The sequence below is a fragment of the Camellia sinensis genome, chromosome 3, assembly GCF_055761805.1.
Source record: "Camellia sinensis isolate YWXY chromosome 3, ASM5576180v1, whole genome shotgun sequence".
Taxonomy (NCBI): Eukaryota; Viridiplantae; Streptophyta; class Magnoliopsida; order Ericales; family Theaceae; genus Camellia; species Camellia sinensis.
Window position 1 is genome coordinate 107,091,601 of NC_138963.1, and position 23,610 is coordinate 107,115,210.

At 37.2% G+C, this 23,610-nt stretch overlaps 1 protein-coding gene across 1 annotated transcript; it reads left to right on the forward strand.

Annotated features, from left to right (window-relative positions):
* The first annotated feature begins 18,358 nt into the window (after window positions 1-18,358).
* LOC114272275 (putative sucrose transport protein SUC6) lies at window positions 18,359-20,547 on the forward strand. The gene is made up of 4 exons (XM_028213940.2): window positions 18,359-19,585; window positions 19,971-20,034; window positions 20,122-20,165; window positions 20,401-20,547. The coding sequence occupies exons 1-4, from the start codon at window positions 18,359-18,361 to the stop codon at window positions 20,545-20,547; spliced, it is 1,482 nt and encodes a 493-aa protein (XP_028069741.2).
* The last annotated feature ends 3,063 nt before the right edge of the window (window positions 20,548-23,610 follow it).

Here is a 23,610-nt window from a genome sequence, read left to right on the forward strand (position 1 = left end):
ATTTATATAGTCTTATTTTTTTTATTTTTTTTTTGTGATCCATTTAATCTTTTTGGATGTGTAATAACTCCTTTGCTCGTTACATAGGAGTGTCACATTTAAAAAAAGTACAGTAAATAATTTTTTAATGTCACATTGCTATAAAAAATTAAGGTCTTAGGGACTAAAATTTAGAGATAAAATTATTTTTTACAGACCATATATTTTTGTTATGAAAAGTGCCGTTATTGTATTTTCAGTAACAAAAATTAGACATTAGTGATGAATTATTATTCTTTTTGGATCAAATTTTTTGTCTCAAAAAATAAATTATTTTGAGACCAGATTATTTTATCCTTAAAAGTCTATTTCCTAGTGATATTTTTAAAATTTTGTCACTAAAAACCTTGTTTTGGACATTTCAGAACGACCTTTTGACAACTATCCTCGTGACGATAGAAATTGGTCCCTAAATGTCTTTTGTAACAAAATTTTCACTTTTAGAAACCAAAACATTTGGTCTCTAAAACTCTTATTTGTTGTAATGCATTATACCCGACATATTAGAGTGTCACATTTGAAAAAACTACACTAAAGAATTTTCAATGTTTTTAAAGTGTCACATCATACCTGTTACATTGGAGAGTCGCATGCCATATTTGAAAAAATATATTAAACAGTATTTAATTTTTTGTTACATCATACCTGTCACGTTACCATGTTTGAAAAAAATATGTTTTTACGCACACTACACAAGTTATATTTTAAGCTTCCGTTGCCCTCCTTGCAAGCATATGAATTCATATTTTAATAAACAAAACATTGTATAATTGCAAGTTGGGATGAAGGTGGAATAAAATAAAAGGAGATTGGCTAATAAGTCTCATATTTTGGATTTATAATTTATATAGTATTTTTTATTTTTTTTTTTGTGATCCATTTAATCTTTTTGGATGTGAGATAACTCATTTGCCTGTTACATTGGAGTGTCACATTTAAAAAAAGTATACTAAAAAAATTTTTAATGTCACAATACTATAAAAAATTAAGGTCTTAGAGACCAAAATAAAATTATTTTTTACAGATCAAATATTTTTGTTAAGAAAAGTGCCGTTATTATATTTTTAGTAACAAAAATTAGACATTAGTAATGAATTATTATCCGTTTGGGATCAAATTTTTTGTCTCAAAAAATAAACCTTTTTGAAACCAAATTATTTTGTCCCTAAAAGTCTATTTCCTAGTGATATTTTTAAAATTTTGTCGCTAAAAGCCTCGTTTTGGACTTTTCAAAACGACATTTTGACGGCTATCCACGTGACGCTAGAAATTGGTCCCTAAATGTTTTTTGTAACAAAATTTTTACTTTTAGATACCAAAGCATTTGGTCTCTAAAACTTTTAGTTGTTGTAGTGCATTGTACCCGGCACGTTAGAGTGTCACATTTGAAAAAATTACACTAGAGAGATTTTAATTTTTCTAGAGTGTCACATCATACCTGCCACGTTGGAAAGTCGCATGTCATGTTTGGGAAAAGTACACTAAGGAGTATTTATTTTTTTGTTACAACATACTTGCCACGTTGTTATGTTTGAGAAAAGTACACTAAGGAGTTTTTCATTTTTTTAAAGTGTTATATCATATCCGTCACGTTATCACATTTGAAAAAAGTACACAAGGAGTATATTTTTTTTTTGAAGTGACATATCATACCCGCCATGTTGTCACATTAGGGAAAAGTACAGTAAAGAGTTTTTTTTTTTTTTTTTTGAGTAAAAGTTTTGGAATGTCACGTCATATCCGCTACATTGTCACATTTAAAAAAAATACACTATGAAATTTTAATTTTTTTGGAATATCACATCGTTAGAGTATTACATTAATACATATCACATTAGAGTTTCACATCATTCATGTCACATTAATAAAAGAATATTGTCCACCAAAACACTACTAAAATAAAAAATAGGACCACATGGAAAGAAACTCTCCACTAATAGGACTTAACAGGCCAATAAAAAAAATTTAAGACTAATTAAAATACTTATTTATAAGATAGGATTTGTTGATAAGTATCATGATTGATTATTTAAGATTGTATTTAATTCACTAAAATAAAGGTGAAATTAAAATTATTCTCTCACAATGTTCATTCATACATTTGGCTCACTAAAAAAGGATTTTAAAAAATGCACTATAATTGGACATTCCATAGAGAGGTTAAAGAATGGCCACTATTATATTTTCTACTTTTTCAAAGGTAGTAAATATTTTTCGATGTGAAAAACATTTTGTGGAATAATGGCTTATAATGCCACCAAATTACTACCATTATCGTTTTCGTCGTTGTCACACCATCACCTCTGTTGTGGTGCCAATGTCACCTTTACACTACAAGAATTTTCACTTTTTGTGGTTAAATTTTTAGTCGCCAAAAGTTAATTTTTAGTCGCCAAAGGGTTTCAGTGACTAAATTATTTGGTCGCAAAAGTAGTCGTCGAATAATTGTCGGTAAAGGTAATTAGTGACTAAAATTATTTTAGTCGCCAAATGTATACAATTTTCGACTAAAATTTTAGTCGCCAAAAGGTTGGACATTAAATTAAATTGGTACATTTTTGGCGACCAAACTTTTAGACTCCTAAAGTCCCACATTTTTACTTACTAAAATTTTAGTCGGCAAAGAGTTCTTGTTTTTACTACTAAAAATTTAATCGCCTAAAGTCCCACATTTTTTGCTACTAAAATTTTAGTCAACAAAGAGTTCTTATTTTGGCCACTAAATATTTGGTCTCCTAAAGTCCCACATTTTTTGCTACTAAATTTTTAGTAAGTAAAGAGTTTTTGTTTTAGCTACTAATTTTTAGTCGGCAAAGAGCTTTTGTTTTGGATACTAAATATTTGCTCACCTAAATTCTCACATTTTTTGCTACTAAATTTTTAGTCGGGAAAAATATTTTTATTCTTTAGTTTTTGTTTTTAGCAACGAAATATTTTAGTCGCCAAATGTTTAATTTTCTTTTGGCTACTAAACTTTTAGTCGCCAAATGTCTTTTTTTTTTTTTTTTTTTTGCTACAAAACTTTTAACTGCCAAATGTCTTTTCCTAATTTCTTTTAGCTACTAATTGTTTAGTCGCCAAAAACATGATATTATGTGTTATTGCAAAATTATAATTTCTCCACAACCTATCTATATTTCATGCAACCTGTAATACGTATATAAAAAAAAATGATAGATACTATCAATCATTCCACAATCTACATCCATATACAAAAAATAAATAACTTTAAATGTCAAAATCCATACAAACCAACTATTGTCCAAACCAAAATAATAATTCCATACAAAATATATCATACAAAAATCAAAGCACTCCATATACAAAAAATACATTTACTACCAAGCGAAATTACTATTTAGCATGGTACAAATTACGATCGTAATCTGTACCACGACAAGTTTTCTATAGACCATGACAAAAGGTCATATATGTAAGCCGACAAATGGTATATATGTACCACGACAAAAGGTGGTCTATGTACCACGGCAAAAGTTTTTCTCTAGACCACGACAGAAGGTCATATATGTACGCCAACAGAAGGTGAACTATGTACCACAACAGTCAGTATCTGTTGATTGCCAAACGTTTTCTGTATCAATAATAGTGACCTACACAAAAGCTGAGGACGACAAAAGTATTATATTAGTTCTATACAAAAGTGAAAATTCTTCTCCATACACCAATATGGATTATCCACAAGTCCACGCAACAAAGGGATCTACAAAGAAAAACAAAAAATAAAATATTAGAATTGGTTACAAAATATCAATTCAGTCAGCCATTTGGAACATGTTCTAACAGGCATTTAAAGTAGAACAATCCATAAATGCCTTCTTGGAAATAAAAGGAAGCATATATATATATATATATATATATATATGTATCATGCAATATTTATTCCAACCAACTGCACAAGCAATCTAATTTGTCAAAGAAATCATCCTATAAGTATATAAAGGCAATTATTAGAATATGTAGATTTTATTTTCATAAAGTTGTCGCTTTTTAAACTAAATATGACGAGTTTTTCGACTAATTGTAAGGCGTATTTGGCTCAAACTCCAAGCCTACGGGTCCTAATTACATTCCGTCATATGTCACAGGTCATAATTGTCATGGGGAAGCAGTCTGTGAGAGCTACACGGTGGTTCGGGGGCTATTATGAATTTTCGCCGCCGGAAAGCTCTTTTTCGAGTAAGTTTAAGGTGTATTCAGCTCTAACTTTCTAGCTATGGGTCCGAATTACGTTCTATCAGTTGTTACAAGTCTTATTTGTCATGGGGAAGCTATCCGTGAGAGTCACATGGTAGTTCGGGGACTGTTTTGAATTTTTGCCCCCAAAACGCCCTTTTTCGACTAAGTTTAGGGCGTATTCGGCTCTAACTCCCAACCTACTGGTCTAGATTACATTCCGTCAGTTGTCACAAGTCCTATTTGTCATAGAGGAACTGTCTGTGTGAGCCACATGGTGGTTCGGGGGCTATTTTGAATTTTCACCCCTGAAATGCCATTTTTCAACCAAGTTTAGGGCGTGTTCGACTCTAACTCCCAACATACAAGTCTGGATTACATTCCGTCAGTTGTCACAAGTCCTATTTTTCATGAGGAAGCTGTCTGTGAGAGTCACACGATTGTTTGAGGGCTGTTTTGAATTTTTGCAGCCGAAAGCCCTTTTTCGATTAAGTTTAAGGCGTATTCGGCTCTAACTCTCTGCCTATGGGTCCGAATTACGTTCTGTCAGTTGTCACAAGTCTTATTTGTCCTGGGGAAGTTGTCCGTGAGATTCACAGGATCATTCAAGGGTTGTTTTGATTTTTCACCCCCGAAAAGCTCTTTTTCGAGTAAGTTTAAGGCGTATTCAGCTCTAACTCTCTACCTACAGGTCCGAATTACGTTCTGTCAGTTTTTACAAGTCCTATTTGCCATGGGGAAGCTGTCCGTGAGAGTCACACGATCGTTCGAGGGCTGTTTTGAATTTTCACCCCCGAAAAGCTCTTTTTCGAGTAAGTTTATGGAGTATTTAGCTCTAACTCTCTATCTACGAGTACGAATTACATTCTGTCAATTGTCACATGTCCTATTTGTCATGGGAAAGTTGTCTGTGAGAGTCACACAGCCGTTCGAAGGCTACTTTGAATTTTTGCCCCCCGAAAGCTCTTTTTCGAGTAATTTTAAGGCGTATTCGGCTCAAACTCTCTACTACGGGTCCGAATTACGTTCTGTCAGTTGTCACAAATCGTATTTGTCATGGGAAAGCTGTCTACGATAGTCACACAGTCGTTCGAGGGCTGTTTTGAATTTTTCCCCCCGAAAAGCTCTTTTTCGAGTAAGTTTAAGGCGTATTCGGCTCTAACTTTCTACGGGTCCAAATTATGTTTTGTCCGTTGTCACAAGTCTGATTTGTCATGAGGAAGTGGTCTGTGACAGTCAGACAGTCGTTCGAGGGCTATTTTGAATTTTCACTCCCGGAAAGCTCTTTTTCGAGTAAGTTTAAGGCGTATTCGGCTCTAACTCTCTACCTGCGAGTCCGAATTACGTTCCGTCTGTTGTGACAAGTCCTATTTGTCATGGGGAATTTGTCCATGAGAGTCACATGGTTGTTCAAGGGCTGTTTTGAATTTTTGCCCCCGAAAAGCTCTTTTCGGGTGTGTTTAAGGCGTATTCGGCTCTAACTCTCTGCCTACTGGTCTGAATTGCGTTCCGTCAGTTGTCACAAGTCTCATTTGTCACGGGGAAGCTATCTGTGAGAGTCACATAGTGGTTCGGGGACTGTTTTGGATTTTCACCCTCAAAACACCTTTTTTTCGACTAAGTTTCGGGCGTATTCGGCTCTAACTCCCAACTTAAGGATCCGAATTACATTTCGTCAGTTGTCACAAGTCCTATTTGTCATGGGGAAACTGTTTGTGTCAGTGACATGGTGGTTCGGGGGCTGTTTTGAATTTTTGCCCCCGAAACGCTCTTTTTTCGACTAAGTTTAGAGCGTATTCAGCCCTAACTCCCAACCTACAGGTCCAGATTACATTCTGTCAATTGTCACAAGTCCTATTTGTCATGGAAAAGCTGTCGATGAGAGTCACACGGTTGTTCGGGGGCTGTTTTAAATTTTCGACTCTGAAACGCCCTTTTTCGACTAAGTTTGGGGCTTGTTCCTCTATGTTATGGAAAAATAAAAGAATAGGGAAAAAGAAAAAAAAAACAAAAAAAAAAAAAACAATCAGATGGACTTGAGTTCCTATTTATAGATATAATCAAGAAACCTCCAAAGAATAGAGGAAAATATATATATATATCAAAGAAGGAACAAACTAATTTTTGTTAAAGTCATTTCTGATCCTGTCAATCTAGATCTACCCTACCATCCTATTTTTAAGACCACATCTTTCATTAAAATAGAATCAGTATTATGCCTCCATCTACACAAATACCCATTTACAATCTTTGGTATACCCATTATCTTTGTTAAGGCTTTCGTTCAACAACAAACAAATGATCTGAATAGTTTCATTATATAGCCCAAGTAAGGGTAGTGAATCAATTCCAAATTTCTAGTGCAACAAAAATGAGAAGGCATTCATGGAACACTACAAAAATGATTGAGTCAAGATGCTAAATTATCATTTCACATGCTACACTGTCAAATATGTACAAAAATTATCTCAGGTCTGCAGGAAAGATGACAAAAACCGAAAACAGGGAATTCAAATCAATGTAATTGCCAGGAAACAAATGAATCCACACTAGAGGGTGCTCAGATGTTTGTATTTTGTACAGATTGAGGCATCAGTAAAAAAAAAAAAAAAAAAAATCATAAACAGAAAAAATTGCTAACTGCCAAACATTTGGAAACTAGTAGACAAGGTTCCATGGATACAAGCTTTGCCATTCTAGTGTTGATATAATAAAAAGGATGTTAAATGATTTATGATAAGCCATTTAACCATTACAACAGTGTGTCATGAAGAAACTGAGAAGAATATACCTTGGTAGGCTTCTTCTAGAATTCATATAACTGTTGTGTTGCCATTGAAAATGACAGATAACAATATGAAATGAGGATGTTCTATTTGTCAGTTGTCACAACTCCTTTTGTCCTGAGGAAACTGTCCGTGAGAGTCACACAGCCATTTGGGGGCTATTTTGAATTTCCGCCCCCGAAAAGCTCTTTTTTGAGTAAGTTTAGGGTGTATTCGGCTCTAACTCTCTACCTACGGGTCCGAAATACATTCCGTCAGTTGTCACACGTCCTATTTGTCATGGGCAAGCTGTCCGTGACAGTCACATGGTCGTTCAGGGGCATTTTTGAATTTTTGCCCCCGAAACGCTCTTTTTCGAGTAAGTTTAGGGCGTATTCGGCTCTAACTCTCTACTTATGGGTCCGAATTACATTCCGTCAGTTGTCACAAGTCCTATTTGTCATGGGAAAGCTTTCCGTGAGAGTCACATGGCCGTTCGGGGGCTGTTTTGAATTTTTGCCCCCGAAAAGCTCTTTTTCGAGTAAGTTTAGGATGTATTCGGCTCTAACTCTCTACCTATGAGGTCCGAATTACATTCCATTAGTTGTCACAAGTCCTATTTGTCATGAAGAACCTGTCCGTGGGAGTCATACGGTCGTTCGGGGGCTGTTTTGAATTTTCGCCGCCGGAAAGCTCGTTTTCGAGTAAGTTTAAGTCATATTTAGCTCTAACTCTCTACCTACAAGTCCGAATTATGCTTTGTCAGTTATCACAAGTCCTATTTGTCATTGGCAAACTGCTTGTGAGAGTCACACAGTCATTTAGGTGCTGTTTTGAATTTTCACCCGCAGAAAGCTATTTTTTAAGTAAGTTTAGTGCATATTCGGCTCTAACTCTCTACCTACGGGTCCGAATTACGTTCCGTTAGTTGTCACAAGTCCTATTTGCCACGAGGGAGCAGTCCGTGAGAGTCACATAGTCCTATTTGTAAGCCAGATGTAAGTATCTAGAATTCCCTCTTTTTATTTTTTAGTTTTTGGTAATAATATATATTCATAATGATAAGCTTTCATTTAACAATCAACTCTGTAGCTTTGTTGGTTGGATGGCATTACTGTTTTCCTTACACCATGTACACCATATGGATTTTACCCATCTACTTGTAAATTTTGGAAGAAAAAATTTAGAGGGCAATTCAATTTGAATTCATTGGATAGTCAGTGTCTAGTCAAATATATTTCTCTGAACTCAAGAATTACTAAAAAACACAATTACGCAATTTTTTATACCATCAAGTGCATTTCTATGGTACCCTAAGATCATAATTGTGTGGAGAAACAATGTGTAGTTTATGTTGCTATAATATTAATTTTAATTTTGGTTTTTGAGCCCTTGTTTTTAATTAGTTTATGTTGCAAGTGTTCCTTCAAGACAGATGTGAACCATAACTTTACTCTAGCCCCAACAAGATCCTAGCAAGCAGGAACCAGAAGAAAAAATGGATGGAATTATTGCCCCTATAGAGACTAGAACCCAGAGTCACTTGCTCACCAAACATAGTGAAAGTGAATTCCCACATGCTAGGCTACCACTCTTGGTAATTAAAACAAAAAAACAAAAAAAAAAAAAAAAGGAATCCTATTGACAAGGAAATAGGAATTTTAGTTTTGAATTGCCCAGTTTCCATAAAGGAATTTCAGTTTTGAATTGCCCTGTTAACTTCCAACAATTCCTAGACAATAAGCCTCATCTGAACTCAAAAAGCATTGCTCTCATTCACTAAACAATTTTCACATTGAAACGTTGTCCTTCCAAAACAAAATACAATCATTCTTACATGCGTGAATGGCCTCGTATCCCAAACCCAATTCACGTAAGAACTTTTTCGCTTCATAAAGGGTCCATGGAACAGTTTCATCACACTTTGGGAGAATGTCTTTGAAAACTTTCATAACCATATCAAAAGATTTGCTGCTCCATTTATTGTACACCTTAATATGAAGCATCTTAATAACAAAGGACAATGCAGAAAACTTATCACACTCCAGGTACACTTTGCGTCGAGCATCATCAAACAACCTAATGAACTTTAGCAAATTTTCTCTCTCCGAGCTATTAGGTTCTTCGTCGATATGATCATCCATGAGGCCACTCATGTAAATCTCTTCCAACATAGTAGGCAACATGCCCAAATTATCGTCAATGTCAAATATTGTAGCTCCATATCTTTCACCATCAATGTTTGACACACTAGGCTGATCATGACACAATGAAACATGTTCCCTGTGGTGCACCCAAGTTCTATAAGAACACGCGATTCCTTTTCGAATCAAGTGCAACCATACAACTTGTCGACTATGTTTTGTGCCATTCAAACAATCGACACATGGCCAACGAATGTCATCGTGTGGGTGTAGACACCCCATTTTTTACTGCCCTTAAGACTTGGGTGCCACTGATTATTTACTTGGTGGTGAAAGTTGTGCAGTGCAAAGGTTGGATTTCTTCAGCAAGAGGAGCTTCAAATCCCAACTTCACACCCCTTTTTGGGCCAAAATGATTTTGGCCAAAAGATTTTAGACTTTAAAATCCTCTCTTTCACAATAGTTTTTGAAAAAGCTTCCTACGATGTTCTGACGCTCGCATTTTTTTAAATGTTGTGCTTTTCAGTAAACCGAGTAAGGACAAAGTGGAAATGAATGAAATAGAGGTGAAATCTCTAAAAAAATCTTTCAAAACACTTTATTTAGGGGTTTGGGTTTGAAGAAAATTGGAGAGGAGAGAAGAAAACTAGTTTGAGAGGAGTTCGGCTTGAATCTAGGTAGGATAAAAAATGAGCAGTTTTCACTAAATATGGCATATCTCCTTGCACACTTTTGAATTTTGATGTGAGGCTACAACCATTGGAAAGAAGACTTCAAGGGCTTCAATTTAGGCTCAAGAATGACCTGCAAAGGAGTCCAGATGAAGAAGTTATGTCTGGTTGAAGTCATGCCCAAAAAGCAGATTTTCTGGCCAACTAGAGATGGAAGTTACTGGCCATGAATGGGATTTTCTGGCCATGTGCCGGCCATGAATGGCCTATGCCGACCCCCTGCCATCCAAGAGTGACCATTTCCGGCCAACATTGATCATGTGTCGGCCATCAATGAAGCAGTGCCGGCCATTGATGCAAAATGGCAATTTTTTGCAGATATTTTTGTTCCCCCTGTTCCAGTTGTCCATTTTGGGATATTTTCGACCAAGGCTTGCATTCTTCTATATATAGAGAGCCTTCTCTTTTGTTTTAAAGGTTAGAACAATTTAGGAAGAAGTTTGGGAGCCTCTCTCTCTATAATCCTCTCTCTAGATTTCTCTCTCTCTCTAAAAGCTTTTGTGCTTAGAAGCTTGCATACCTCAATCTTTAACATATCAACCCTTAACAAGAGTGGTTCATCTTTGGGCTGAAGTTACTTGAAGCTCTCTCTTTTTTTTTTTTTTTTTTTTTTGATCGGCGAAAAAAATCTTTATTGATGACAACATACAAGGTATGGAACAGTACATCAATAAAGAGGAGCTTAGAGCTAAGGCAAAGCTCCAAGCGCCAGCTGGTAAGGAACCAACCAACATAGAACAAGAACAATAACAAGAGAAAGAAACAAATACGGAAATGCCCACTGGTTCAGCAATTTGTACACCAAAGCAATCTGTACACCAAAACATCTTCCCACAAACAACAGACTTCCCACATCAGGCCAATGACTTCCCACATCAGGCCAACGAGCTCCCACACTACACATGCCCACTGGTTCAGGGATTCAGCATGCCGTAACGGCACAAAATCTGAGTAATGCACCCAACCAGCCCGACAAAGCAACATGGACCAAGCAGCAACACAGCAAAAAAGTGTCCTGCTTGGTCTTGAAGGTGATTTTGCTTGGTCTTGTTGCCTAAAAGTGTGTTGTGCTTCAAGAGGTATAACTCTCTCCCTTTAAGCTTGTTTTTCATACTTGCTTTGCCATCTTTCTCTACCATTTCAAGGCTGGTTTTGGCATGTAAAAAGTTCTGTTTTTCAGTCCTAAAAGTGGTGGTTTAAGCCTTTGTGAGTTAGGGGGTTGTCCCCCCCTTTTGCTCTTTAGCTTATTAAGCTTTTTGCACCACTTCTCATCACCTTCAAATCAAAAATTTTGGCCCTTTTTACCACTGAAACTCATAAGCTTTTCAGTGACAAAAACCATGTTTTGAGGTCCAAAATAGGAGGGGTTGGCCTCCCCTCCTTGTGTCTTGTTTGCATGAGTAGATAGCCTAACATGTGAGCATGTTTTTCTACCATTTTATGACTTGATCTCAGCATGTTTTTGTTACTTTTTTGACTTGTTTTACCTCTGTTTGGGGCTGGTCAAGTCACTTGAGGCTTGCTTTGTATGCTTGTAGTGCAATGGTGCTTAATAGTCTAGTTTGTGCTATGTATTAGCCTTTATTCTAGCTCTTTCTAGCCTACTTCAAGCATGTTTTAGAACTTTATTTAAGTTGTTTTAGGACTTTTTTGAAGTGTTTGTCCCATGTGAGCTTTGTATTGCATAGCCATAGTGTAAATGCCTTCACTAGCTTAGTGTTTTAAGCCCTCTAACATGTTTTGCATGAGATCATTGCATGTTGTAGCATCATTTAACATGTGATTTCAGTGCATATATCTCTGTTACACTCTCACATATATCACTCTTTCATTGATTTTGAGAGTCGTGTTTTGAGCCTAACTTGCGAGCCAACACATGAGCATGATTTTATAGCTTTTTGTGCTTCAATTCCAGCATGATCTAGCCACTATTTTGGCATGTTTTAGCTCTATCCAGAGCTGGTTTCGTCAATTAAGCTTGTTATTGCATGCCTCTAGTGTAGTGCTCTTCACTAGTTTTGATGTTTTTGGCTCCTAACATATACATGAGTTATTTGCATGTTATAGTGTTATTTTTCATGCCATATCAGCATTGAAAATTATGTCACCTCCCTCTATTCTCCACTTTTTGTTTTGCTTTGAAAGTGGCCTTGAGCCCCTTGTTGGCTTGAGTGTGGAATTGAGGCTCTCATGTCTAATGGTTTTAACTCTCTCTTGAGAGTTCCTCCTAACCAGCAGCATGAGACCACTTTCATGCTCAAGGCTCTTGTGGCTTAAGCCATCTTTCCAATTAGAGGACTTTCACATTAGACTTCACCGGTTAGAGAATGGCTTGGTAATTTAAAATGTGTAAAACAAGAATTGGACAAGTAAACGCATGACTAAGATAAGCATGTTGTGTTTGCATTGCATTGTGTTCAATCGGACGTTATATTGAACACAAGGTAGATTGGTCCATTTCATACTTGAAGTGATGAAATGAGTCAATCTTCCTTTGTCTCCATTGCCTTTGATCATCCATGATAAGGTAGTGGTCAAGAGTCTTGTTTTGTGCATTTATTGAAATTGTGCAACTTGGATCTTTGGCCATCATGCATTGAAAGTGCTTGATTGGTGGTTTTGGATCCAAGAATACCACTCCTTTGATGTTTTGAGATGATAAGGAGGGGCATGGTACAAACATATCCTTGGAAAACCCTCCGTTTTCCTTTGTCTGTGCTCTGTTGCAGTGTGGCAATTAAGCACACCAGTGGCGAGCACTAGACCATTGATGGCTGGCAGTGCTTCATCATTGGCTGGCAGAGCCTCTCTTTGGCCGGCAGATGGTCGGCAGCAAGCTCTCATGGCCGACAGGCCACTAGTGCATTCCTCAGCAGTGAATTGGTAAGGTGGAACAGAAAGTTCTTGGAGCAGCCCTGTAAACAGAGCCTCTCAAGAGCAAACCGGAAGGCGTTTCGGGGCAAAGACCGAGTACATGCATCCTTTACCCGAGGCAGAGCTGAGGCTGCCTAGTTTAAATATCTTGCATGATTAGTTAGTTGTTTTAATTAACTAGTTTTCTAATTAGTTAAAGTGTTGTAATAATTAGTAAGTAGTTTACTAGTTATTCAATTGGTTGTGTAATAGTGAGTTTAATTAGTTTAATTAGATTTGTTGGTTAGCTTAGCTTAATTTATTCGAACCCTCCTTCCCGAGGGCGTATTGCTGTACTAAGTGTGCGTGTGTGTGTGCACGTCTTCCAACCCCACGTCTTTCTCCCTTTTACTTAACCGCTTTCGATGGTTAGTTTAGGGCACGTTTTGATTAGCATACCTTATGCTTGCATGTTTGCATCATTCATTTGTATTGCATGCACCGGGCTCAACGCATCATTTAAACTGCATTGTATTTCAATATACTTTTTTGAATACGTGTATCAATTGTTGCATTCATATGCCATCTTAGATAGCCGAGCCTATTTAGTTGCATTATTGTATGTGTTGCATTAGGCATCTAGCATAGCTAGAATCATGCATTGTTTCTAACCAATTTTTGTTTTGGCTCAGAGTAAACTGTAAGTTTTACGCTTTAGCATACTTACATGAGTGTGAGTATTGCCATGATAGCACGCTTGCCATGAGACTATTTGCTTAAATGCTTAACTAAATGAATATCTGTAGGTGAAAGCTTGATTGCCTGAATTGGAACAACTCGATGATTGTAAGTTTTATGCCCATTTTGCGAAGTGGCAAAATCATGTTTTAAGCCCACTTGAGGTGGCAAATCCGCACTTTAGCCCACTTGAGGTGGCAAATCCGCACCTTAGCCCACTTGAGGGTGGCAATTTCAAACCATTTTTAAAAACAAACATGAGTTGTTTTGTTCCAATTCTCGTGATTGAATCTGTACTTGTATATGTGTGCCACATAGTAAAGTTAGCTAATAATCAGAATAAGAACACATGTGTTTATAAAACAACATATCATACTTAGTAGAGGTCGATCCTTTGATCGGGTGAGCAGGAGTGCTCATTTCAGGATCTTTCCCTCTCGTACCCAAGTTCCTGAGCCAAGGCAACTTTGGTGATGACGGACACGTGGCCTTTGGCACGAGTCAGGGTTTCCTCAATTTTTCAAAAATAAAATATTTAGGTGGCGACTTTGTAATCTGGCAAAGCAGTCCAATTTCTGCATTATTTGATTCAAAATCTGATTTTCCAAAATGATTTGCCGGATTGGACTCTTTGGTGTTTATCATTCTCACATTGCACTTTGTGAGATTAGATTCAGAACGGTGTCAGGAGTCCGAACTGTAGTAAGACCAATTCGTACCTCTTCGAAAGAGGGCGCACGAAGAAAGTCGGGTGTACAGTTTATGACGACTCTGCTGGGGATTTAGCGAACTTGACTCGAACTCATGATATGTTATTTTATGTACATTTATCTGTTTCTTTGCATTGCATTTGCATAGGTGCACCTAAGTCATAGTGTTTGCCATATGTTATTCTTGAACGATTTGCCGGAGGCTTGCTTGAAAAAGCGTGCCATAACGTTGACCAGTTGCGGGCTCTGCCACAATGGGAACACAAACCTCAGACCTAGACTACCACTGTACCGTTTGATCCACCTTTCACTTCTCGGTGTTTGGAGCGAGAGGTATATTAGGTGGTCTTGCTGAGAGACCCTTTTTTGACAATTTGACCTAGTTGCATATCGGAAGCCTTAGAAATTGTTCCAAACTAGGACAGGTTGCTCACCCGAATACAGGATTGTTTGAAACCACATGCGTGCATAGTGAAACCCTAGCTCCTGATGAAACTAGGACAGGGAATCCTTACCCCACTATAGGGGTGTTTTGGCTCTTACTTGCTTGATATGTGCTGTTAGGGTGTGTCTCTATAGGAATGTATGTATCAGTTGCAAGTCTAGGTATCAGTCTGAGGACATCAGTGTTTGAGGGTATCAGTTTTTAGGCAGAAAATTTTGGGGCAGAATTCAGTAAAGAGCACAGTCATTCAGCTATGCTCATATCTGTTGGGCAGAGAAGCTGTATGTTTTCTCTTTTGCAAGGTAGTCCTAGAACCATAGCTGCAGAAGGCTCTAATATCCCCCGGGTACTCTGGACTTGTATCGATAGACTTTGTCAGGTCGGAATTGGTTCAGAAGCAGCCTGTGTTTACCTCACCCCCACCGGTTACAAGACGAGGGAGGTTCAGGAAAAATTCACCAGTGCAGTTTCTACAACAGTCACCCCTCAGTTCACCCGGGTCTAGTCTGGTCTAGGAACAGTTGTCTGCATTCAGCTCAGCACGAGATCAATCACCCATTCTCATGGCTCAGTATCCCCCAGCCAGTGTGGAAGAACAGATACAACACCTGCAATAGACAATCGAGGCACTGCAGCAAGACGCAGTTCGTCAAGCTGAGGTCACGGCTCGTCAGGCCGAAGTGATAACCCGACTACAACAACAACAGCCACAACCAGCTGCGGCTTCTGTATCTTATACACCTCCCATGGGTAACCCGACACCCGGAGCCACTACCCATACTACTAATGTCCAAGAGACTCAAGGCAATCCAGCGGAGCCAATCCCAGAACAGGCCTCAAAAACTCCAGTCTATCAAATCGAAGCTCAATTTGAATTTGAGGTTGACCCAACTGCACTTCAGGTCAATAAACTAGAGAAGTTATTCAAACGAGCAGAAAGAGTGAACTCCAACCCGAATTTAGAGGACGGATATACTGAATCTGCAGTTACCTTACCGGAGCGGTTTAAAATGCCGCATATCGACCGCTTCGATGGCTCTGGAGACCTAATGGTGCATCTCTACCTGTTTTCTGATATCCTGAGGCCAATGGGTTTGACCCCAGCCCAGAAGTTGTCTCTCTTCGGCCGAACCATGTCTGGGATAGCCGTAATCTGGTATGCTAAATTGGAGGACTCTGTGAAACAAAACTGGAAAGAACTGGCTGAGGTCTTTATTGCTCAATACACATACAACACACAGATCGTGGTTATAACTCGTTATCTCGAAGTCACCCGCCAAGAGCCAAATGAGGGCTTTTCAGAGTTTGTGACAAGATGGAGAGCAAAGGCCTCAATTGTGGCTACACGGCCTTCCGAAAAAGATCAGATCATGATGATTGTTCGGAATCTACATGGCAGGTTGTTGCAGAGGATGATCGTTCTACCTCTGTTTACTTTTTCAAACCTTCATAAAATGAGGTTTCAAATCGAGGATGCCATCAGATAAGGGATCTTTGCGGAAGATAATGAACCTTTGAAGAAAAACGCTGTTCGCAGTTCCAATGCTACTATTGATGGTAGCATAACTGCGAAATGCTCAAAAGTAGACACTATCACCACTTTCCTCAATGGCCAAAAACCAACTACTTCAACTCGGCCCTAATCCCGAAATTTTCATCCTCTTTACATGAGTCTCTCTTAAGCTTTGAAAATGTTACAAGAAGAAGGGTACCTAGAGCTCCTAGAACCTCAACCCCTTCCAAATCCTCTTCCACCAAGATATGACCCAGCTAAACATTGTGTCTATGATAAACAGCACGGTCATGATACAAACCGTTGCATCCGCCTCCGTCATAAGATTCAATATTTTATTGACGAAGAGACCACGGCTCCACCAAAAGAATCTCAGGTTAGTACTGACCCGTCACCTCTACATCTCAATTTAATCCATACACTCTCATCCGCTTACAACCCCAGCATATACATCACCCGGGCCCATCTACCCAAGCCTGAAGTGTTTATTCCAGAAAACATGGACTTGTGTATGATGGATGCACCTGAATCCCAATCATCTCGAACCCATGAACCTACTACTTCTGAGCTAAAGAGAATGATTGAAGATCTTCAGAGAACAGTGGCAAATCTGGCCTTTAGGATATTGGCTCCATTATCGACCACATCATATGCCAGAAATTTCACGTCGAAAGGCTCCCCAATCTTCGGGCGAGCTGGGATTGAAAATGGCCAACTTGAAGCCCTCCTAGGTTTAGGCAATGACATGTCGACAACAATTGGGCTTCGCTCTGATGTAGCGACCCGATCCCTTGACAAAGTGGAGGCAAGTGGTAAAAATAAGGTAGGGGCAAGCATTGGTCCCTTTGAACACCTTCAGTGGGCTGTTGAGGCTTTGAAAGCCGAAGGGCTGAACAAACAGCAAGTGCTTGCAGTTGTTGCAAAGACTGTGGATAACACCTTTGCCACTCAAAATTAGAGCAGTCTGAATCAAGGAGCAAGCCGGGAGAAGGGTTGTCGTACCAAAAACACTCCCTTCAGCTCCGATCCTACACTCGGAAGAGATCATCAAACCCAGTCTGCACCTGCCAATTCCTTTGTTGGCACATCCAGAACTACCCTACAACCTGCAAATTATCCACTCCGAGGCCAGAAGGTCTTCAATCCCCTTTACATGACTTTGTCCAAAGCTCACACTATCCTTATAGGACAAGGCCATCTCAAGCCCCTTGAGCCTCGGCCTCTCCCGAATCCACTTCCAACTAAGCATGACGTTGCCAAGTACTGTGCCTTCTATAAACAAGCCGGCCATGACACTAACATTTGTTTTCGTCTTCACCACGAAATACAAGATCTGATTGATAAAGAGGTCATCGTTGCACCAGGTCCTACAAAGTCTATCGGTACTGGATCGGTAAACTTAAGGGATAATGTGATTATGTGATCAAGGGATGAACCACCTGCTGATAGTGTTCATTTTACTCCAGATATGGGGATGGCACGCACTATTTTGAGCATTTGCGAATGCTGTTTACTTTAGTTTCTGACTTGGGTATTGAGTCAGTTCTGTTGTATTGTATTGAGTCTGTCTTGTTGTATCGAGTCAATCCTGTTGTGTTAGAGTCAGGTGATTTCGGGAGTGTTACCTCGGACGTCACTATCTTATTTTGTGTGTGTCTTTTACACTCTTTCTTTTGAGTCTGCTTCCGCCTTGGAGCCAGTTGTGCCAGAAGATCTGAATTAAAAGGCAATGTTTTTCACCTACTTTTCTATGCCTCGAAATCATTGCATTGACTTAAGTTTTTCAAAACTTTTTGAACACTATGATGAAAACGAAAAGGAAGGAATTCCTTAGGATTTGCAAAATTTGATCAATGGAGAGAAAGAGAGGCATGCTAAGCCCTTAATGAACGAAATCATATTTGTTAATGTGAATACTGAGAAGTTTCCTAACTTGATCCAGATTGATTCTACATTCTTGGTTGCAACTGTCGAAATTGTGTTTCTAAGTCAAATGCCAAAGGAATGGTAGTCCTTTAATATCTCCCTCACTTTCTCTCTCTCTCTCTCTCTCTCTCTCTCTCTTTACGTACATTATATATATACTTAGTGTTGTACCATAATGGATTCATCTCATCTCTAACATCTACAATCTGTATCATTTTTTTAATAAGGTAGTAGAGATTCAAAAGTCCTCGAGCCACAAGCAATCAGAGATAAGAGGGATCGTAGATAGTTCGTGTAAGTATGGAACATGCGGCTGTATTCAGCACAGCTTCCGAACATGATCCAGATGCACCATCAAGTCCTATCAGCAAGTTAATCCTTGTTTCCTCCATTGCTGCCGGTGTACAATTCGGTTGGGCTCTACAACTCTCCCTTTTGACACCATACGTACAAGTTTTAGGTGTCCCCCACACATGGTCAAGCTTCATTTGGCTTTGTGGCCCCCTATCTGGCTTGCTCGTCCAACCCACAGTCGGCTACTACAGCGACCACTGCACCTCCAAGTACGGTCGTCGCCGTCCATACATAGTAGCTGGTGCTATCCTCGTCGCCTTTGCCATCGTCCTTATTGGCTTTGCAGCTGATTTCGGCAGCATGTTAGGCGACTCTCTAACGCAAAGAACCAAACCTAGAGCAGTCGTTTTCTTCGTGATAGGATTTTGGATATTGGATGTTGCAAACAATACATTACAAGGCCCATGTCGGGCTTTTTTAGCAGATCTCTCAGGGAATAACCATTCCAAAATGAGCGCTGCAAATGCATTCTTTTCATTTTTCATGGCCGTCGGGAATGTCTTGGGTTATGCTGCCGGATCATACCCTAAACTATATCGCATCTTCCCATTCACAAAGACTGAAGCCTGTGATTTCTATTGTGCCAACCTCAAAACTTGCTTTATTTTCTCCATTGTCTTGCTAACAATCCTAACCACATTGGCTTGCACCTTAGTGAAAGAGGTACCGCTCTCGCCAATCAAGAAGGGTAAGCAAATAGAAGGAGAAGAATCAAAACTATTTTTTAGCCAACTTGGGTCAGCAATGAAAGACATATCAAGACCCATGATGCTTCTTCTTGTGGTAACAAGCTTGAACTGGATCGGTTGGTTCCCATTCATATTGTACGATACAGATTGGGTGGGAAGGGAAATATATGGAGGAAAAGCAGATGGAACAGTTGTAGAAGCAAAGTTGTATGATCAAGGCGTGAGTGTAGGATCAATGGGACTAATGTTGTATGCAGTGATTCTAGGATTCATGTCACTAGCCATCGAGCCTATGGCCCGTTGCCTTGGCGATGTTAAGCGGGTATGGGGTATTGGAAACTTGATACTAGCAGTTTGCCTGGTACTGACGTTGTGGGTCAGTAAGATGGCTGAGAATGCTAGGAATGGCATCCCTAAGCCCCCTCCTTCTGGTGTCAAAAACTTTGCCTTGGCTATTTTTGGTGTGATGGGTATCCCACAAGCGGTTAGTTCCTTTCAAAGTGCTTTATACCACGCACCATGCTTGTCTAGATTTCAATTTTCAAATACAAAATGCTAGACACATCGAACATATGGATGGATAGGACATTAGAGGATTTGCTGGTGGGTTCACACCTCAAAAAACTTGTCCATTAATATATTTTTTGATTGGTATAGTATTTAGTTTATGTATTCCTAGACTTACTATTTCAAAAAATGATTCAAACAATTTGAGTTTACAAAATTTATCATAAAGATTTAGAGTTCTAAATTGCACATTTAAACATATCCATTTTAATGTCCATAACAAAAAATAATAATAATTCAAACTGAAAAGATCTTCATTTCGGTTATGAGAGTCGAATTTATTGTTTTTCACTTATGTGCAGGTTACTTTTAGCATTCCATTTGCTCTCGCTTCAATCTTTTCCAACGCGTCTGGAGCTGGTCAAGGTGAGTTTTGTACTTACTTTAAACTAATATTGTCGTTATTTAGACTTTCGATCCGCGTAACACAATCTTAATCTTTGAATTTCATAGGACTTTCTTTGGGACTGTTGAATATTTCAATTTGTATACCACAGGTGAGATTCCACTACAAATCCTACATGCATCAATTAGTTGCTTATTTCCATCATAGCATTATCACTATGCCATGGTCTTAATCATTAGAAGGAAAAAAAAAAACTTTATGTATCCCGGAAAAGTAATCTAATAAATACTTTAAATGAAATAGATCTTAATGTTGCGCATGTCAAAATAATTTTTATTATTGATCTTAATGTTGGACATGATTTTGGTTACATAATGTTAAAACAGTTGATCGTAGCTGTGATTATTGGACCATTGGATGATGCATTCGGAGGTGGTAACTTGCCTGGCTTTGTGATGGGTGCCATTTCAGCTGCAATAAGTGGGGTTTGTGCCTTCACTATACTTCCAAATTCATCTCATCTACAAGACTGAGGAGCCCTTGAACGTGCTGGATACATGGATAGGCTAGTGTACCATTTGGATCTTGAGGAAGTGCATGGGGGCATTGCCAGTAATAAAGCTAGGCCGATCAGCTTTTAAGGATGGTGATAGAATAAGTTTTGGAGCACAAAAACATTTTACTTTAACATTTTATTTCAGTGTTTGGTTTCTGTGATTGTAACAGAACTAAAGTTTATGAATCTCTCTCGATGCATGTCTTCTTCCTGTACCTTTAATTTCATGCTGTTTAAATGAAATTTTTCTTTGCTGATCAAAAAAAAAGTTTATAATATAAACTTTTTTCGACATCGTTTGAAAATTGAGGGCATTGATCGATCCACAAAGTGACTATGTCAATAAGACCAAATGATGTCCAGATTTATAAGCAATAGTAGCACTTTGTGCCGAAGCTAGGACTTTGTGCTGAAATGTAAAAAGACAAAAAAATATAGGGTAATTACAAATACACCTTTTGAGATTTTTTTAAAATACGAATTGTTCTCTGTGGTTTTAAAAATTACAAATACATCCCTCCAAAATTTTTATTTAATAAAATTAATTGAAAGTAAAATTTCTAACTGTTCACCTATACAATAATAAAATTATCTGAATTATTAATTGAAATAAAATTTTAACATTATTAAAAATTGTTAATTAACTTGATACTTTATTAATAAAAGGATCTATTTGTTATAAAATTAGAAACATTATGGGGCATAATGTAATTTCTAAAATCACAAGGGATAATTTGTAATTTAAGTAAATCTTAGAAACTGTGTTTATAATTTACCCAAATTGATGCAGCATTTACCAATTTTAATTTGCATGTTTATTTTATTTTTATTTTTCTTATTTATTTTTTTATTTTTTTATCCAACTAATCTCTCAATTTTGGTGTTGTCGGGAGACTGAACTTATAACTAGATAAATTCGTACAGCTTCATATGTTTTTACGCACACTGCACAAATTATATTTTAAGCTTCCGTTGCCCCCCTAGCAAGCATATGGATTCATATTCTAACAAACAAAACATTGTATAATTGCAAGTCGGGATGAAGGTGGAATAAATCTCATATTTTACATTGTATAGTTTTATATTTTTTATTTTTTATTTTTGTGATCCATTTAATCTTTTTGGATGTGTAATAACTCCTTTGCTCGTTACATTGGAGTGTCACATTTAAAAAAATACACTAAAGAATTTTTTAATGTCACATTACTATAAAAAATTAAGGTCTTAGAGACCAAAATTTAGAGATAAAATTAATTTTTATAGACCAAATATTTTTATTACGAAAAGTGTCGTTATTATATTTTCAGTAACAAAAATTAGACATTAGTGATGAATTATTATTCTTTTTGGATCAAATTTTTTGTCTAAAAAAATAAATCATTTTGAGACCAAATTATTTTGTCCCTACAAGTCTATTTCCTAGTGATATTTTTTAAATTTTGTCACTAAAAGCCTTGTTTTGGACTTTTCAGAACGACATTTTGCCGACTATCCTCGTGACGATAGAAATTGGTCCCTAAATGTCATTTGTAACAAAATTTTCACTTTTAGAAACCAAAGCATTTGGTCTCTAAAACTCTTATTTGTTGTAGTGCATTATACCTGGCACGTTAGAGTGTCACATTTAAAAAAAGTATACTAAATTTTTTTTAATTTTTTTAGAGTGCCACATTATATCTGCTACGTTGGAGAGTCGCATGTCACGATTGCAAAAAATACATTAAGAAATATTTAATTTTTTGTTATATCATACCTATCACGTTGTCATATTAAAAAAATATGTTTTTACGCACACTACACAAGTTATATTTTATAAGCTTCCGTTGCCCCCTTGCAAGCATATGAATTCATATTCTAACAAACAAAACATTGCATAATTGCAAGTTGGGATGAAGGTGGAATAAAAGAAAAGGAGAATGACTAATAAGTATCATATTTTGGATTTACAATTTCTATAGTCTTTTTTTTTTTTTTTTTTTATCTATCTAATCTTTTTGGATGTGTGATAATTCATTTGTCTGTTACATTGGAGTGTCACATTTAAAAAAAAGTATACTAAATTTTTTTTTAATGTCACATTACTATAAAAAATTAAGGTCTTAGAGACCAAAATAAAATTATTTTTTACAGACTAAATATTTTTGTTACGAAAAGTGCCGTTATTAAATTTTTAGTAACAAAAATTAGACATTAGTAATGACTTATTATCCGTTTAGGATCAAATTTTTTGTCTAAAAAAATAAACCATTTTGAGACCAAATTATTTTGTACCTAAAAATCTATTTCCTAGCGATATTTTTAAAATTTTGTCGTTAAAAGCCTTGTTTTGGACTTTTCATAACGACATTTTGCCGACTATCCTCGTGACGATAGAAATTGGTCCCTAAATGTCTTTTGTAACAAAATTTTCACTTTTAGAAACCGAAGCATTTGGTCTCTAAAACTCTTAATTGTTGTAGTACATTATACCCGGCACGTTAGAGTGTCACATTTGAAAAAAGTACTCTAAAGAGATTTTAATTTTTTTAGAGTGTCACATCATATCTGTCACGTTGGAAAGTCGCATGTCACGTTTGGGAAAAATACACTAAGGAGTATTTATTTTTTTTGTTACAACATACCTGCCACGTTGTCATGTTTGAGAAAAGTACACTAAGGAGTTTTTCAATTTTTTAGAGTGTTATATCATACCCGTCACGTTATCACATTTGAAAAAAATACACTAAGGAGCTCTTTTTTTTTCCGAAGTGTCACATCATACCCACTATGTTGTCACATTAGGAAAAAGTACACTAAAGAATTTTTATTTTTATTTTTTTTAGAGTAAAAGTTTTGGAGTGTTACGTCATATCCGCTACATTATCACATTTAGGAAAAATACACTATGGAGTTTTTAATTTTTTTGGAATATCACATCGTTAGAGTATTACATTAATACCTATCACATTAGAGTTTCGCATCATTCATGTCACATTAATAAAAGAATATAGTTGTCCACTAAAACACTACTAAAATAAAAAATAGGACCACACGGAAAGAA